General features: G+C 46.7%; 1 protein-coding gene across 1 annotated transcript in view; it reads left to right on the forward strand.

Annotated features, from left to right (window-relative positions):
* Spx (Spliceosomal protein on the X) overlaps window positions 1-19,825 on the forward strand; it is a 162,163-nt gene that overhangs the window by 30,335 nt on the left and 112,003 nt on the right. The window contains exons 3-4 of the mRNA XM_075686880.1: window positions 7,509-7,654; window positions 18,601-18,729. Coding sequence (XP_075542995.1) covers window positions 7,509-7,654; window positions 18,601-18,729 — 275 coding nt within the window. The remainder of the gene's footprint in view (window positions 1-7,508; window positions 7,655-18,600; window positions 18,730-19,825) is intronic.

Here is a 19,825-nt window from a genome sequence, read left to right on the forward strand (position 1 = left end):
TGGCCAAGCGCAGCGTATTGCCTTGTAGCCTTGTAAATATACTTGTAAATAGCTTTTCGTCAGTGTCTTCCTACGTAACATATCTGGTGGAGGTGAACGTTCCCTGTACCTCGTCACGGAGCTTCGCAGTGGACGGTACGTCGTGCCTTCCTTCATGGCTCCCGGCGACGACAACCCGACTCCGCCGGCTCCGACACCTGCTGCCACTTCGACGACCTACATCACTCTCCCCGCTCCCCGTGATCCTGGCGTATTCTCAGGCAAAGATGGGGAAGACGTCGATGACTGGATCAGCCTGTATGAACACGTCAGCCGCAATAACCGGTGGGACCCTACTATTATGCTCGCCAACGTAGTCTTTTACCTCGGTGGCACACCTCGAGTTTGGTATCGCACGCACGAAGATGAGCTCACCAGTTGGGATTCACTTAAGACACAGCTTCGAGACTTGTTCGGCAACCCCTACGGCCACCAACTTGCCGCGCAGAAGGCGCTTTCCGGCCGTGTGCAGACGTCAACAGAGCCCTATGTCACGTACATTCAGGACGTCTTGGCTCTGTGCCGCAAAGTTGACACCCACATGACTGAGTCAGACAAGGTTTCCCACATCCTCAAAGGCATTGCCGATGACGCCTTCAACTTGCTCGTGTGCAACAACGTAGCGACGGTGGATGCTGTTATAAAAGAGTGCCGCCGCCTGGAACTCGCCAAAAGCCGACGTATTGACCCGAAGTTTGCCCGTCTGCCCAACACCCCAGCGACATCTTCCTGTGCCGACGCTCCTCGTCCCAACCACACTGCTGATGTTACCAGGATCGTCCGGCGTGAGATCGAGGCCGCCTATCCGGCTGCCTTCGACTCCAGTCCCACCAACACATCTGCAGTCACGGTCTCACTGATCCAGGCAGTTGTCCGCCAGGAGTTCGAAAACATGGGTCTTCACACCATCTGCTCGGCCCATCGCCCTGATACCCGCCCGGCTTCTTCCATTCCGCCCCGTCCCGCATCTTCTTACCCACCACGTTTCCGCAACCCATCTGAATGGCGCACTGCTGACGACAAGCCCATTTGTTTCTACTGCCATCGAATCGGGCACATTTCTCGGCACTGTCGCAGTCGCTGGAGTTCCCCGATCCGATCTACTTACACTGCCTACTCTCGCTCCCCAGGTGGCCCTTCTCGTCCCTATGCCGCACCTTCCGATAATGCCGCCACTGATTCTCCTGCAACGAACCGCCCCTATTCTCGTTCGCCTTCGCCCCAACGACGACAATCTCGCTCTCCCCAGCCCCGTCGCTCCTATTCGCCAACTCCCTTCGGACGCTTCTCCCAGCCGGAAAACTAGACGATGCAGCGCCTCGAGGTGACGCTGCATTGCTCCCTACGCCGCCAAATCCTCTACTGACCTTGCCCACTCATCTGAACCTTCTTGACGTGCAAGTCGACGGTGTTTCTGTGTCTGCACTCATAGACACTGGGGCGCATTTGTCCGTAATGAGCGCTGACCTTCGTAACCGGCTCAAGAAAATTATCACGCCCGCCACGACGCCTGTTGTCCGTGTCGCCGATGGCGGAACAGCCCCCATTATTGGTATGTGTACCGCCCGCGTCTCCTTCGCCGATCGCTCAACAATCGTGCTATTCACAGTCATCGCCCACTGTCCCCACGACATCATCCTCGGCTTAGACTTCCTCTCCGCACATTCTGCTCTCATCGATTGTTCCGCCAGTACTCTCCGCCTTGACCTGCCTGTTCTCGATCCTGCTGAACCACAACCCAGTCGCCTCAGTTCCGCCGACTTCGTTCACTTGCCACCTTCGGCACTGACCTACGTTGACCTCGTGTCATCCCCACCAGTCCCCGACGGTCACTACATCGCGGCTCCTATGCAAGACGTCCTCCTTACACACGGGATCACAGTACCTCATACAGTTTTATCTATTACGGCGAATTGCGTCTGCCTGCCAGTGGTCAACTTTGGCTTGACGACACAAGTGCTGCCACGTGGGATGTCTCTGGCCCACCTTTGCTCATTCGAGGATCACTCAGTAGCATCCATTGCAGTTGACGACACTTCATCCGATACTCCTCTACCATCGCAGTCGGCAAATTGTACCATCGCTGACTTCCAGAAAATGATTGCCCCCGACTTGCCGTCCGAGCACGCTCGTGAACTCTACCGCGTTCTGTTTTCCTACCACGATATTTTTGACTTTAACGATCGTCCTTTGGCCCAAACTACAGCTGTCAAACATCGCATTAATACCGGCGATGCCCCTCCTATTCATCGCCGCCCGTATCGAGTGTCACCAGCTGAGTGTCAAGTTATTCACGCAGAAGTTCGCAAAATGCTTGCCAAGAACGTTATTGAACCATCACATAGTCCATGGGCGTCACCTGTAGTACTGGTCAAAAAGAAGGATGGCTCATGGCGCTTTTGCGTGGATTATCGGCACCTTAATAGGGTTACCAAAAAGGACGTGTATCCCCTACCTCGGATTGATGACGCCCTTGACTGCCTCCACGGTGCTCGCTATTTCTTCTCTATTGACCTTCGCTCCGGCTACTGGCAGATTGCCGTGGACGATCTCGACCGCGAGAAGACTGCTTTTGTCACACCCGACGGTCTTTATCAATTCAAAGTGATGCCGTTCGGTCTATGTAACGCCCCTGCCACTTTTGAACGCATGATGGACTCCCTTCTTCACGGATTCAAATGGTCCACGTGCCTGTGCTACCTGGACGACGTTATCGTATTCTCCCCAACGTTCGCTACGCACCTCGTGCGCCTCTCAGCAGTCCTGGACGTTTTTCGTCGAGCCGGTCTGCAACTCAACGCATGCAAGTGCCAATTCGGCCGTCGCCAGATTACCGTCCTTGGACATCTCGTTGACGCGAACGGAGTGCAACCGGACCCAGGCAAGATCCATGCTGTTGCGCACTTCCCTGTTCCGAAGTGTGTCAAGGATGTGCGCAGCTTCATCAGCCTTTGTTCGTACTTCCGCCGTTTCGTGAGAAATTTCGCCGCCATAGCACGACCACTAACCGAGCTTTTGAGAAAAGACGCCCCTTTCCAGTGGGGCGATAACGAGGCCTCTGCATTCTCACATCTAATCGACATTCTCACAACGCCTCCCGTTCTGGCCCATTTCGATCCTTCTGCGCCTACCGAAGTCCGTACTGATGCCAGCGGTCACGGAATTGGCGCGGTACTGGCACAACGTCAGCGTGGCCACGACCGGGTTATCGCTTACGCCAGCAGGCTCCTCTCACCCGCGGAGCGCAACTATTCCATCACTGAGCGTGAGTGTCTGGCCCTAGTTTGGGCGGTTGCGAAATTCCGCCCATACTTATATGGCCGATCCTTTTCCGTTGTCACAGACCATCACGCGCTTTGCTGGTTATGCTCACTGAAAGATCCTACAGGCAGACTTGGTCGCTGGGCCTTACGCCTTCAAGAATATTCGTATACTGTCACCTATAAATCTGGCCGACTACACAAGGACGCTGACTGCCTGTCTCGCTACCCGGTCGACGAGCCTGACGACGCCGACAGTAGTAGCGCCAACGGCATTTTCTCTGTGTCTGCCTTCGCTAACATCGCCGATGAGCAGTACCGAGACCTATCGCTGCGAGCACTTATCGAGCGTCTGCGTTCTACACCTACCGACGCATCCGTTCGCCGATATGTCCTCCAGGGCGGCATTCTGTATCGAAGGAACTTCCTCCCTGACGGCTCTGACCTTCTTCTTGTCGTGACAAAACAACTACGACAGACTGTGCTCTTTGAGATGCATGACGCACCCACTGCAGGACATCTTGGGGTAACCCGCACGTACGACCGCGTCCGCCGCCGCTTCTATTGGCCTGGTCTCGCTCGCTCCGTTCGACGCTATGTTGCTGCCTGTGATCCCTGCCAGCGTCGGAAAACACCTCAGGTGCTACCTGCCGGTCATCTCCAGCCGATCACCATCCCCGTGGAACCGTTCTTTCGTGTTGGATTAGACCTCCTCGGTCCCTTTCCCACGTCATCCTCTGGGAACAAATGGGTAGCCGTCACGACTGATTGCGCCACCCGATACGCTATCACTCGGGCTCTCCCTACCAGTTGCGCCACTGACGTCGCGGACTTTCTCTTGCGTGACATTATCTTGCTTCATGGCGTCCCGCGACAGCTCCTTACTGACCGTGGTCGAAACTTTCTCTCGAAAGTTATCGCTGACATTGTGCGTTCCTGCTCCATTCAACACAAACTGACTACCTCATACCATCCTCAAACCAATGGCCTAACAGAGCGGTTAAACCGTACTCTTACCGATATGCTGGCCAAGTACGTTTCCAAGGACCACCATGACTGGGACATTGCCCTTCCTTACGTATCATTTGCGTACAATTCTTCCCGGCACGACACCGCTGGATTTTCTCCCTTTTATCTACTGTACGGTCGCCAACCTACCTTGCCCTTTAGACACGGCACTTCCTCCTGCTTCGGTCTCAACAAGCGAGTATGTACGCGACGCCATCGCCCTCGCCGACCATGCACGCCAGCTTGCCCGTGCTCGACTGACGGCCTCACAAACCACTCAGCAGTGCCAGTACAACGCCCGCCATCGTGACGTACAGTTTTCGCCTGGTGCGCTCGTGCTCCTGTGGTCGCCCACTCGTCACGTCGGACTTTCAGAGAAGCTCCTTTCGCGATACACAGGGCCCTACCGCGTGCTGCGCCAGGTGACGCCTGTGACTTACGAAATTGCTCCTGTGGGTCCAACCTCGTCCACTCCTCTGGCATCTAGTGATGTCGTACACGTCAGTAGGCTCAAGGCCTACTACACTGCTTCCGAGTCCGATCTTTAGTCGCTCCGGGACGGCGCTTTTGCCGCCGGGGGTAGTGCTACGGCACAGTATGTGCGATCACGAAAGGCGAGCAGTGTGAAGACGACGACGACGATTAGAAGCTAGCGCGGGCTGTTGCCTCTTGGCCAAGCGCAGCGTATTGCCTTGTAGCCTTGTAAATATACTTGTAAATAGCTTTTCGTCGGTGTCTTCCTACGTAACAATAGTAAAGACGACGGAGTAGCGACAGCATACCTGCCAACCCTCCCGATTTGCCCGGGAGACTCCCGATTTTTTACTGAACTTTCTGATTGTTTGATCACTGTCTTATATCTCCCGAAAAGTTGTCTCTGTTCGCGCAATAATGGTTTTTGCGAAACCGGCACCACGGAATTTGCAGCCACATCGTAATCGTCAGCATCACCAACGGCTGCACTAGTGCCATCGGTATCATCGACTAAGCAGCCGACTACGGTGCCTAGTAAGCCGACCAAAGCCAGAGCCAATCTGGCTCTTGCATTTCATGCATCCGTTCCTCCATGGTGCATTGTTACTGCTGTTTGTGTGTATGATTAGTGTTGGCTAGCCGTGTGTGGTGGTGCACCATGTAAAGTTAAAAAACTTGTGTGCTTGATGCCATGGTGCTATCAGAGTCCAAGAAAAGGTATTTGCAGACGTTTTTGCGATCTTACACTTCTGAATTTCCGTGCTTTATGACATCAAGAAAAGGAGAACAGTTTGCATTTTATACAACGAGTGGATGCGACGTCAGCGTGCCTCACGGTGGCAAAGGCGACTTCAAACTGCACGCTTCTACGGTGAAGCATCAAAGCTACTATGTTAGCACCACTGAGCAGCAAGACAACATAGTGAACTTTCTCCAGAACAACTGCGACGACAGTGTCATATGTGTGGAGTGCCTGTTTACGGGATTCCTCGCCGAACGCAACCTACTCCTTAGTGTCAGCGACCACATTGGGCCTCTTCTACGGAAAATGTTTCCAAAATGCGACGAGGCGAAGCGTTGTGGATGTGGACGCAACTCTGAAGAATGTGGAGGTGGCCAGCTTGAAATTTATTTCACAAGCATCGCTTTCGAGTCTTCATTTCTTTATTCAGAGTTTCCCTCAGCTACTGCCCCAAGATTCCAATGAATTTCCTGAAGACGCTTTAGATGCTCTCAAAACTGAGTTTGTCACTCTACAGGCGTACAGTCTTCCAGAGGACATTCTGAATGAAGAAAGGTGGGATGTGCAGTGGTCTATGGTTGGAAAAATGAAAAACACTGATGGAAAACATGTTTCACCAAGTTGCTAAGGTGATGCTGGACTAAATAGTGATACCGCATAGCTACGCAGTGTGTGAGAGTATTTTTTGCACGGGACAAAAAACTAGGACTGAATTCCGCTCGTCGATGTGCAACACAACCCTCCAGCACCTGCTGCTAGTGAAGGGCTGTCAGTCTGGACCATGTTTTGAGCAAAGCTACTCCGACAAATTTTTGAAGTGAGTAAAATCTGCTGCTGCAAGGTCCCTGCAAAAGGATTCACCAAACACTGCCTGAAAGTGTGAACGAAACCCCCCCGGTTCCACCGGAAGTTGGAACAGTAAATGCCCCCCCCCCCCCCTTTGGCACAAATAAAATGTCTCTCGATTTTTTATCTGTCGCCAGGTTGGCAGGTATGCAACAGCCTCTCGGGATTCTCGGCTGCTGTTTATATACGCCTTGTAAATATATCTTGTAAATAGTTTTATACCCATGACAATATGAATGTAGCAGACTTGTAATAGCACCGCGCTGCTGTCGTATTATGCCTGGGACATTTTCCTTCAAGACTAAGTAAGCAGTTGGCTTCCTTACAAGCACTTGTGTGCATCACCTTCATTTTGTGACAATTTCATCAGTCTTTGCAGATGTCTCGTCAACACAATTAATGCCACTGCTTCTAGTCAATAGTGAAACGGCCTCTGATAATGGTGGCAGTGGCACACAAAATCCTTTTCCTTGAACAGCGAATGCACTTTCATAAGAGCCATCACAAGCACTTTAATTTTTGAAGGCGTCACTGGCACGAGTAAAAAGGCAAATTCTTAGTTTTTACATGTGGTTCTCTTGTTGCGCATGTAAGCATTCACTAGAAAGGAACTGTATAATCAGTTAAAGTTGAGCTAGTCGGTATGAATTCATTGCAGTTAAACAATGCAAAGAAATACACAGACGGGAAAAGGAGGACATGACAAGACGCGGACTTTTGGCTAAGGTTTATTGTCACGTGCATGAATATGTGTCTAGAGTATCACTATTATCACACAAAATACAAAAGAAACAAGTAAAAAATAGCAAGGAAAAAACTGAAAATCATCTTATCCAACAAAGCCACTTCCTTCAGTGACAATAAGATAGAAGACTGGCTTACACACGCATCAGCATCTGTGATAATGTTATGAACCTGAATTATCAATCTAGTGAGCACTTGCTTATTCTTGACCAGCTTAGTGCTTTACTATAATCTTCGATAGCCCTAGTAGAAGGGGCAATGGCCGGACCTGATGGGCTTAATCATGCTGTTTAGCGAAAGTGAATACTCATTCACACTGGCTAGAGGTTGGCTTGGTAATAATGAACTCTCATTCACTTGCTAATCTGTCGAACCTTTTGCCTTTTGGTGTGCAGTGAATGTGCACATGCCCAAGGACCGGGTGACTGGCCACCACCAGGGCTATGGTTTCGTGGAGTTCCTGGGAGAGGAGGATGCCGACTATGCCATCAAGATCATGAACATGATCAAACTGTATGGAAAGCCCATCCGTGTCAACAAGGTATGCACATTTCCCAAGCATGTGATGCGACTACATGATCCTCTCTGAGTACTTGTGGTGAGACCACAGATGCAGTGGACCCTTTGTGGTTAATCACAAGGGCACTTATCTGCACATAGCGCTTGCCCAACAGATGGTGGCATTGTTCAAAGGAAGACCGAGTGGTAGCTGTACATGCTGGTATTGATTCCTTTGCAACAGAGCTGCAAGTCCGTCACGTACACTCGGAACTCCATTAATTTGACTCTGATGGAACCGACAAAAATTTTCAGTTTTGCCCGAAAGGCAAAGCATCGATTACCACAGCAAATTAGTGGATAGCTATATGAAGTAAGAATAGTAGTTTTATTGGCCATGTAAGCTTGTAATCATTTGCTTACTAACTAAATTAATAAGCACGTTGTCATGCACTCACAGGTAAACGCATCTCGCTCAATGTCCATGGAAACTCACTGTCAAAACGCTGGAGTGAGGAATCATGGCAGCAGCAGCGAGCGAATTGACCCTTGTGCATCTCTCGCTTCAACGCAAATGAAATGTTGAAAGCACAGCGCATACGAAGCTACTGGCACTATGCGCACTCTGCAAACATCGCAGATCGCTTTGAAGATGATGCCCGTGTGAGCACGCACTATGGCCACGTGGTGGATCACTTGCAATATACACCAGCCTGCACAGATGTTTAGTAAGCAGCAGCTGCCAGAGAAGAACCCCTCCCCTCCCTCGCCTCACCCTACACACGCTACAGGAAAGGGTGAACTTCCGGCCCACCTTCGTCGTTCATGTACACAAGATTGAGCCGCGTTCGTCCGCTCACCCTCGCGCGCTTTCACTAACAGAAACAGCATACAGCTTGAGGCGACGATTTTATTGCCCCTGGACTTTATACGGAACCTCACATCTACACCGGTGGCAGAAAGGCGCCTGGAGTGTCCATCGCAATAAAACTGATGGAATTATCCTGCGGGTTGAATTAAACAAGATAAAGAAGAAACACCAAGAAACAACGCTGATTCATTTGGCAGTATGCACAACATGCCCCTGAACCAAACCAGCACCCACTTTCCGTGCGTACAAAGTACAAAACTTAAATAGAAATGACATTAAAGCTCCTAAACAAAGTAGAAATCAAATGCGAACCCTGTTTTTCAGCTAGCAAAATGGGCAAGGGTCTAACATGTGTTGCACAATGGCAGCCAGTTTAAAGTCAACTTTACCACACGATTTCTTAGTCAGCTTTGCCACAGTACATCTATGTTATGCAGTAAAGCATGCAGATGTCATGTAGGCAATTTTGTTTTCGCATCGAATTGCACCGCACAACCAATTTTTAGCCCAATTGTCTTGAAAAAAAAATGAGTGCATTAGAATCAAGTAACTACTACATAGTAGGGGTGTGCGAATACTCAAATATTCTATTTTTCTAATATCAGTAACTTAATGTGAATGGACCCAGTTGGTGCCCTGACGCACACAGCATTCCCATGGCGCACTATCTCTACTGGTTGGAAGTTCATTTTTCCGGCCTGCTTACAGGAGCAGAGACTGAAGGCTACATAGCCTGACAAAAAGCTTCTGCTCCTCTTACAGTTTGGCACGCAGGCCGATGTACATGACAAAATATTGTACCTCTAATTATTTCGAGCCAATACATTTTTCACAGCAGAATAAGATTGAAAAAGAAAAGAAAAAGAAAACTATGGCTCAAGTTTTGTACATTGTCAACATTAACACAACTAAGTTAACAGAGACGTGTACATCAGGTGAAGAAAAAAAAAACATTGTATCACAATGTGAAATGACAAAGTATGACAAGACCAAGACATTTCATTGTTCAAGCAAACTCAATATCATTATGTGTTAGAATAGACTTGACCATGGTACTAGAATGTATGTGATCAGAATCCATGAGACCGTGTAAGCAATTAAGCAATGGTGGTACTTGGTATTCTGTATGTTGTTATCATAGTTTGTCCTCAGTGTTGGTGTTTTTTTTTTCGTTGCTGATGTATGTTGTACATTGTACCCACTGATGCACTCTGAAAACATCCAGGCTCTTTTTGCATTACCCATTGTAAAAGCTTGAACTAGTATAGTTATGTTACTTTTAGCATTGAATATTTTAAAGAAGGGGTTTAGTTTTCAAGTCCCTGATAAGGTCATGATATTGTTCAAATGCTCAACAACTCTCTTCTGCAGAATTATTAGCTTTTGATAAATAGTTTGTGTAGTTGTACCCCCATACCAAAATACAGCATCTTACTCTAGAATGGAGCAGAGCATAATATAATAAATTCTGTAACCGTTTTGGTAAGACTGGGCTGAGTTTGTGCAAGCATCCAACAATTCTACTAAGTTCTGTTGTTTAACGTTTAATTGCAATTTATTTGAACTAAGCCAGCCTGCCAGGTTATTCAAGTAATTATTCACTTGTTGCTCAAGTTCTTGAATGGATGTACCGCTGAAAAAGATATTAGTGTCATCTGCATACATTATTTGCTTGGGAGAACACTGAATGTCTCTGAGATGGTTTATAATACCGTATTTACTCGCATAATGATCACACTTTTTTGTCAGAAAAATTGACGCAAAATCAGGGGTGCGATCATTACGCGAGTTAAATTTCCCGCGAAAAGAAAAAAAATTTTTTTCGTCCTGCATTTGCTGCGGGACACCAAAACAAGAATGGCGGCCGGTGGAGCAAGCCAAACGCAATTTTTTTTCTTCTCGTGAGTACATTACGTGCATTGAAACAGTTTCTTCCATATCAATATGAATAATGTTGTTAATATTGGCAAGTTTGCGGCAATAACATAGCCATGTCCACTTTGAGGGGACAGAAACAGATGGGCGCGCTTAGCTGCCAGTGACATAGAAACACATGGCCGGCATACTGCAGAAACTGCGGCATTTGTCTTCACTACTATCCTAATATGGCACGTTTCTGCTAAGGGTGGGTGAATATCATAGCTGTGTTAGAAGCATCGGCGTATGAATAGGGTACACTTTTAACGTACCAGTGTAAACGTGGCTACTACCGTTGCCGCTCGCGATTTGTTGCGTGCCCACGAGTGCAGATGAGAAGAATCGAAAGGCGCCTGTTTTGTTGTTGTTGACTACAACCATTATAAAGCCTACACATAATAAAGGCAAGTTTGGTTGCAGCTTTTCTTTAGTCATGGAAGTGCGGAAAGTGGTGAAAGTAATGAAATGAGGCATCTACTTAAAGAATCTTTGGTGTGTGCAGACCGCTTGGTTTCTCTTAAAGAGTCGTTCGCGTAGCATTCTACAGATGGCAAGCGCGATCAATATTAGCTAGACTTGGCATACAACATATCGCTGCGGCAAGGTCGGGGTGCGATCATTTCACGGGGATTTAAAAAAATTGAATTTTTACGACAAAATTCAGAGGTGCGATCATTATGCGAGTAAATACGGTATTGTAAACAGCAGAAGGCCAAGTATTAACCCCTGCGGTACTCCTCTGGTTGTAGTTGTATAAGCCGATGCGCTGTTATTTATGCTAACATATTGCTGGCGGTTTGTGAGAAAGTATTTCATTAACTTAGGGGGGGACACTGCTATTAAAATAATGTTCATCATTTTTTCATTAATAATAATGAAACATTCCAGTCTTATCAAGATTTCTGTGATTTCAAATATGTAATTCTTTTTTCCAATGGGCCATCTAGTTCTGAAGGTAAATGAAATTCATTGCGCATCATTTGCAGAAACAATAGAAAAATAAGCGCGCTACAAAAATTCATATTGACACATGCCTAGGTAATCCAAGTAAACGAGACAGGTCTGCCACTTCAGTCCTGCTAAAACCGTGTCCATCACGCGCTGGAACATTGCAGGCGCCGAGCACAGTCCAAATGGCATAACCTTGAACTCGTAGAGGCCGTCTGGGGTGATGAAGGCGGTCTTTTCGCGATCTGTTTCGTCGACTTCTATTTGCCAATAGCCAGACTTGAGGTCCATAGACGAGAAGTATTTAGCGTTGCAGAGCCGATGCGTCGTCTATCCGTGGGAGGGGGTATACGTCGTTCTTCGTGATCTTGTTCAGACGACAATAAGCGATGCAGAAACATGGGGTTCCGTCCTTTTTCTTCACCATGACAACAGGGGATGCCCACGGGCTTTTGGACGGCTGGATGATTTTGTCGCGCAGCATTTCGTCGACTTGATCTCTTATAGCTTCACGTTCTCGCTGCAACACTCAGTAAGGGCTCTGGCGGAGTGGTCGAGCGCACTCCTCGGTGATTATGCGATGCTTGGCGACTGGTGTTTGTCGAATCCTCGGTGACGTCGAAAAGCAGCCTTTGTATCGTCGGAGCAGACTTCTGAGCTGCTGTTGCTTAATCACGGGGAAACTTGGATTAATGTCGTAGTCTGGCTCGGGAACCATGGTCGTCGGGGTAGATGCGGCGGAATCCGAGAGGACAAACGCATTACTGGTTTCCAGAATTTCCTAGATGTACGCGATCGTCGCGCCCTTGTTGATGTGCTTGAACTCCTGGCTGAAGTTTGTCAGCAACACTTCAGTTTTCCCTCCTTGCAGTTGAGCGATCCCTCTTGCGACGCAAATTTCATGGTCTAGCAGTAGACGTTGGTTGCCATTGATGACGCCTTCTACGTCAGCGGGTGTTTCGGTGCCGACTGAAATAACAACGCTGGAGCAAAGCGTGATGCTCACTTGATCTGCGAGCACACTCAAGGCGTGATGACTATGAGGGCTCTCCAGCAGTATTGCTTTATCTTCTGGCAGCTTTATTGACTTCGACTTCAGGTCAATGATTGCGCCGTGTTGGTTCAGGAAGTCCATACCGAGAATGACGGCTCATGAACACTGTTGGAGGATAACAAAGGTGGCAGGGTAAGTCCGTTCATGAATGGTTATTCTTGCCGTGCAGATTCCAGTCGTCGTGATGAGGTGAGGGCCTTCCCATGCGGTCTTAACTTCCTTCAACTGGACGGCGATGTGTCTACTCATTACGGACTTATTACGGAGTAATTAGCCCCTGTGTCCACTGAGGCGGTAACTGCATGGCCGTCGAAAAGCACGTCGAGGTCGGTGGTTCTTTGCCTGGCGTTGCAGTTAGGTCTTGGCGTCGAATCACGGCTGCGTCGTGTTGAACTGAAGTTAGAACATCGCGCTGTCATGTCGTCTTTCGTCAATGTAGTCTTGGCTTCGTGACTTCGTCGGGACGGCGGCGTGTCGTTATTATGTCATCGAGATGCTCTCTTTGTCTTCGGCAGCGGCGGAGCATCTTCGTCAGTTCGACGAACAGCAACTGCACCTTCATCGGTTGCTGCTTTTAGTTTTCTGGATATGGGCTCGCAGAGCGGCCCCGTGCTGGACCAGTATATGGACGGCGCTGCGACGTCAGGTAGCGGCCTGGTGACAGCGACTGGGACAGCCGTCGAGGGTTCCACTGAGTAGCGGCGAGGTAGTCGGCGATGTCACGAGGGCGTTCACCTTCCCGAGGGTGCAGTGCGTTCATGGCGAACCCTTGCAATCCCAGGTCGTGGTATGGGCATCGGCGGTACACATGGCCGGCTTCGCCACAGTGGTAGCAGAGTGGGCGGTGGTCAGGAGCGCGCCAAACGTCCGTCTTCCTCGAGTAGCTGCGCTGGGCGTGGGCGTGCTAGCAGCGGTGGCGGTGGTCGATGGAATTGCGGCGTTACAGGGCCCTGGCGCAGTCGTGGAGGGGGACCTTGACGGTGGGCGATGGCGGCGTAGGTCATCAGTTCTGGCTGGGGCTGCGATGATTGTGGTTGTACCGATGCGCATGAAGCAGCTAGCACCATCTTGTGGCGCGCTGCGCGGTAATGGTGGCAGATGCAAACTTATGGAGGTAAACATCGCCTCGTCTTGACATCGTTCATTTCAGGGAACTAAGCAACGCAAATGTTACGATAATTTGGCACGGAAAATGCCGTCCAGACTGCAAAATTTTGATCGTTATATCCGATATGCGCTGAATAACCTATCGTTATAAATGTTTTTTTTTTTTCGCCATAGACCTAATGCATAAAATGACACTCTCATGTCGACCCATCGTTATATCCGATATATCGTTATATGTGGTATTGTTATAAGTGGACTGCACTGTATTGCAGTTTGCTGGGATTGGTTCAAACGAGGTACATAAGGTATGATCTACATCTGGTAAACTGGAACAGCCTTCGAGTGCACTTTCTCAGGCATTGACGCACCGATCACGGTGCACAAGTATGAAGCCAGACGCGGCCACCCGATACTGCGACCACGAAGCGATGTGCACATGCGGGGTGCGAGATCAAAAAAGAATGTCTGGTAGACAGTAAGTCTACCAGACATTCTACCAGAGAGCAGACGGGGCCAGTGCAAAAAGAGTCATCGTCTGAAGAAGACATGCGTAATCTTCCTTGAATATAGCCAAGTTTTTTTTTTACCATTAGTTAGTTTTGTCCCCGTATGATTCATCTGCTGTTATTCGAGCCCTAATGTCTAAAGTTGTAGCATCATCGTTCAATTCGAAAACAACTACAAGGTCATTTGTTTACAAAGGCAAAAATTGTAGCAGCTGTTATCGCCTTCCGTCGTTCCCATGCGCTTCGCCCTTTATTTCTTTCAAGCAAAATCAGAATGCTGCTTTCGTCTTTTCTTTTTCATGGCCTTAGATGCTTTATCGCTTCGACAACGCTCAGCCAGCAGCATGCATTTGCACCATCTTGTGGTAAGAGCCACATTCCGAGATACCTACACCAGGCATAACGCACTGTCACAGGCCATTCTCGCTGCAGCCACCCTTGTTCATCCATCGCATGCTTGTTCATCCATAGCATAACAGTGTGCATGCAAGCACTTCATCACGTGGTATTTTTTCATATTTCGTGGGCTTTCTTTGGAATGCGGAAAAAAGGACCACATGAGATATATCGTGTTGAAAACAATTTATTGAAAGGTTTCTCAGGGTGCTCTGCAACATTGCATATCTCACTTGGGGTCTGCAGCCAATACTTGCAAAGTTGATTAATTAAACATAACTAATCCGCTGGTTAAGGGGAAAATAAAATATAGCCTGAGTAACTCTAGGCCAGTGCCAACATTGCGCATTCGATTCAACTCACGTCCAGAGTGCCTTTCATATTTAAAACTTTGGCTCAAGTTACGTGGGACAACCTGTATAAGCTATGTGCTTCGGCATTGCCTTTTTACCCTGTGAAGCCATAATATATGAGAGGGATTGCACAAAAAGAATGTGATGGCTATTTTTTAGGGCAAAATTTTCGTAATACGTGGAAGTGCATCGTAGAGAACGGAACAAACAAAACTGGAAAAATAAAAGTCAGTTATCATCCTCTTTCTTGAAGAAGGAGAAAACGGGCTAACGCCGCCGTATGACCTCCCATAGTCGTGCCGCACAATGTTTATAGATCTATAAACATTGATGCCATATGCTTGGACCATGCACTATATAGAAGATATCTGTAGAAGATATATAAGATGTCTGTAATCCAGCACCTACCACTGCTTAGGACGCTCGCGCAGTTTGTAAATGGTTGCTTTGCTGGACAAGCTTAATTCACACTGTAAGATATGCTGTTATTACTAATCAGGACTATCTTATTTATGACTGGAAGCCTCATCCGCCGAACCAAGTAGTCACGCAATGTAATCTGCAGCTAACAGTTTGAACGCTTGTCAAAGTATAACAGCACGGCTCCTATCGTAACAGAACGGTACCCACGCTGTTACGATCGTTGCGTATGTTTCATTGCTCCTAAACCGCAGCTTAGAACTAGAGGATAATACTGCAATAAGGTCGCTCTAGTGATTGGAACATACAGAAATATACAGTTGATCTCCGAGGCTGATTGTAGGCTGAAATATGCATGCACACATCGCGCTGCATGCTCCGTCCGCCTCAACACCAGCAGAAACTCCGGCCATACTGGCTTAAATCACTTTGGTACGTCTCGCAGAACACTTTGATCCATACAAGAGACACGTCATACTAAATAGACTGCACAAGCACGAAAACAAACACCAGCACTTCGTCTGCTATGCAAGACGGAGTGCTCGCCCAAGCCAGCATGCCGACTGCCCATGATGACTCCACTGCATAGCAATATGGTAAAAAACATTGGGAAATAAACAATTTATGAGAACTCAAAGGGCAGCTCATTACTTTTCGAAGCGAGATCAGGATGCCTTAAAACACGCACCTATAAAGCGAGATATAAGAAGGAAGAAGAAGCATGTGGTTGCTGCGGTAAAGCTAGGGAAACGATGGAGCATGTTTTATTAGAATGTGAAGACATCTGCCCAGCGGTCGATTTAGGCACCACGGGCCTCCTTGAAGCCCTTGGGTTCAGCGAGAGTAAGGGAAAAGTAAACATGTCCGCAATAGAGATTAGTAAGAGGCGATTGGAAGATTGGTGGAAGAAAGTAGGTAAACGACAAAAAAACAGAGATGTACAAAATCAAAGTTTGTAATAGGGGGTCAGAAAATTTGGTTGTGGGAGTTCGCAGTGTTCTTGTGTTCCTTTTTTTCTTTTTTAACCTAGATAGGACATTAGGCAGTATAATAGCAAGAGCTTGGTGGCACAACCCACTGCCCCGTTCCAAAGGGGACGCTCATAACATCCATCCATCCATGGTGGCACCCATGAAAAAATAGTCTATATGCTTCGGTGCTTTGGTTGAGTTTGCCTTGCGCTGCTTTTTGTTTAAGAAGAAGGTGGAACAACAGTGAATTTTTCCGCAAGTATCAATATGCTTATCTCAAAACTGGTACTAGTTTCAAAATTCATTTCAAGTGGATGGGGTCCAATAAATCACTGGCTCCAGATAGTATTTTAGCATTTAGCACACAAGAGACACAGGGACAGTTCAGACAGACATGGACCAAGTCCTCTTGGTTTTATCATCATTTGTGGCTTTCATGTACTCATGCTTCATGTCATGATTTATGAAATTGTACAAAAAGCGCTTTTGCAAGCTGTTGTTGGTCTGTATACAGGGTGTTTCACGTAACTTGAACCAAGGATTTAAAGAAGTAGTTAGCTGCAGCTCAATGAAACGAATGGCATATAGTTTGCCATCATGTGGTGGTCCTTAAGTATTTTTTATATCACCTAATTAGTTAATTAGCAAAGGTGAATTATGCAACATTTTTAATATTCACTTTAGGGCCAAGTGCATTTCGTTGAGGGAATTCAGAAATGACCGATCCAATTTATTGTGGCAACGTATATGCTGCTTGGTGATTTTTTTGGTGTTTAAAGAAAGCCCGCTACATATGAAATAAAACCACATGACTGCGTTCATGTGCTATCGTATTGCAGCGCTCTTAACCACACTTCGTGCGAAAGAATAGTGCACACGGTTTGTGGCGAAGTGAGCGGCCGCCGCTTTAGGCATCGGCTTCACAGTGCATCAGCATCTTTGGCGGTGGCACACGGAATGGAAGCGCCCTTCATCCCTGGTAAGCCATAGGTTCGACGCATGGTTGAGAGTGCTGCAATACGATGGTGCATGAGCGTAGTCATGTGGTTTTATTTCATATTTCATGAGCTTTCTTTAAACTCTGAAAAAAAAAATCACCCTGCAGCATGTACGTTGCCACTAAAGATCGGATCGGTCATTTCTGAACCCCCTCTACAATGCAGTGAAATTCAATTGGCCCTAAAGTGAATATTAAAAATTTTGCATAATTGATCGTAGTTAACTAATTAAGCGGAATATAAAAAATACTCTAAAGAGAGCCACATGACGGCAAATCATATGTTGTTAGTTTCATTCAGCTGCGGTTAACCACTTTTTTTTAATATCCTTTTCTCAAGTTACATTAGATACCCTATATATGTGTGATGCTTGTGAAAATAAACTATTGTTGGATGGAGTTCTTCATCTACGTCTGTCTAAACTATCCCTGTCTTTTGTGCACTAAAAAATAAAATGGAATACCAACAAGCCCAAACTTACATTTGTCCAGGTAGTACTTTGCAACATGTGTCCCAAAGTAATTAGCTCTAAAAGTTATGAAATTTACTAAATTGGGGTGTTCATAAAGCATGTATTTAATTTCACCTGCAATGTCTGCCTTGTTGAGAGATTAAGCTGAGGAAGTTCATTTGTGCTATCTACTGCAGGGAATTTTTTAAAGTACAGTGAACATTCTAAAAATGCTTGGTACAGTGACAGAAGCAAAGCAAATGACAAACCACAGCAGTAATGCTCAATCTTCTTTACCAATCTCTGAACTGTGCTTAGGTAAGAGTGTGTGCAGGTAGCCATTATTCTAGTTGACATTGAGAGGAAAAATAGGGTCAAGCAGGACGTAATGCATAAGGTTGATAACAACCATCTACTTGAGACATGCCTAGGGACAAAAGCGGTCCACAAAAGTGTACATAGACATTGAAATTGAAAATTGAACAGTGACCAACCTGAAGATTATGAACGATTTGATATGGGCAACACATTATGTAAGTCACTGTTGCAGTATCTGCACAAAATGGGCCTGCGTGCTTATGTTTAATTTCATACTGAAGTTATGCGCGTCACAACCCAAGTGAATAAAAAAGAAAGATAGATAATGGGTACCAAGGGAAGGGAAGTGCAGTTGAGGACAACAGAGAATTAGCTGGTGTAATGAAATTAAGCAATTTTCTTGCATAACTTTGAATCAGCTAGCATAAGACAGGCGTAATTGCAGATCGCTGGGAGAGGCTTTTGTCCTGCAGCAGACATACATAGGCTGATGATGATGACATTCTCAGTGAAGCTTCAGAACAGACAATATAAACAATAATAGTATGTCTGCGTTCACTATAACTATGTTCAACTGTGCATCACTAATGTGCTGCGTGAATGAAGCAAGGAACACTCGCTTAGTGACAGGTGAATGCAGACCTCCAATGCTCATGTCCTGTGCTATGATTGCTTCCAGGCGTCAGCGCACCAAAAAAACCTGGATGTGGGCGCAAACATTTTCATTGGCAACCTGGACCCAGAGGTGGATGAGAAGCTGCTGTACGACACCTTTTCAGCATTTGGTGTCATTCTTCAGACGCCTAAGGTGAGACACCCAAAAGCACTGCCTTGTGCATTTTATCTTTTCTCCTCTGTGCAGGTTGACGAATTTTTGCCATGCTTCTGTTCAGTTTCACCCAAAAGTGAAAGGAGGCCTTGTGTTTTGCTCAAATGCCAACTGCCGCAACATTGCGTACTGCATAAAAATGCTAGTTTCACGTACTACAGATATATAAGGCAGCCTCTGTGCAAAACTTCACTTCTAAAATTCTAGTGGATTCATCACAAAAAGTTAGCAAGAATAGAGCTTTTCGAAAGTAAAACTGCAAACACCACTGTTATCATTCACTGGAAATAGTACCAAACCTGGAATGTTGAGAACTCACAAGACACCTTGGCATGACCTCTGAGATTAGGCGGCACCTTAGGCACGCTGAAAGCCCTATCATAGAGCCACAGAGCATGCTTGATACTTAAGTGTATCATATCTAATTGTAAGAAATGAAGTTTTCTTTCCAACGGTACTATTTTTAAACAACATGCTTATTAAAAAGGAGGTAAAAAAATAAACAAAAATTTTGTAGAAGAGAGAGTGATTTAAAGACGTAATTGTTTCTTCACACAGAAAAGCCTTTAAAGATTTTCAGAATATAAATTTTTAACGCAATGTACTTGTCCAATATTCCAACTAATATGTTTCTATGTAAAATATTTCTTGAGATATGAAAGAAAATGTTATCCTTAGTGACTAGCTATAGTGCAATGCCGAGGACAAACCCAGCGGTCTTTACACGCATGCTGACTCACGGTGCGGCTGCCAGCGGAGATTCTTAACACCCTGCAGATAAGAACTGTGACCTTTAGAACCTGTGGAATATCTTTATATTCAGTGTGCAGCAGCTTTGAAGTGGTTTGGCAAAGGGAAACTCCGTTTGAAAATTAGACGAACCGAAGCTGTCTTTCGTGTCACTGCTGCTTCCAAAGTCCAAAAACGTGCACAGATGCATTAGAATAGGCAGAAATACAAAGTTTCCTTGCATGAGCGACGCACATCAGCCTCCTACAAACTATGAGCACTCATCGCGTTGACCACACCCCACCATATCCAGAGGCGCTTTAAAAATCCACACACGGCGAAAATG

The sequence above is a fragment of the Dermacentor variabilis genome, chromosome 3, assembly GCF_050947875.1.
Source record: "Dermacentor variabilis isolate Ectoservices chromosome 3, ASM5094787v1, whole genome shotgun sequence".
NCBI classification, from domain to species: Eukaryota; Metazoa; Arthropoda; class Arachnida; order Ixodida; family Ixodidae; genus Dermacentor; species Dermacentor variabilis.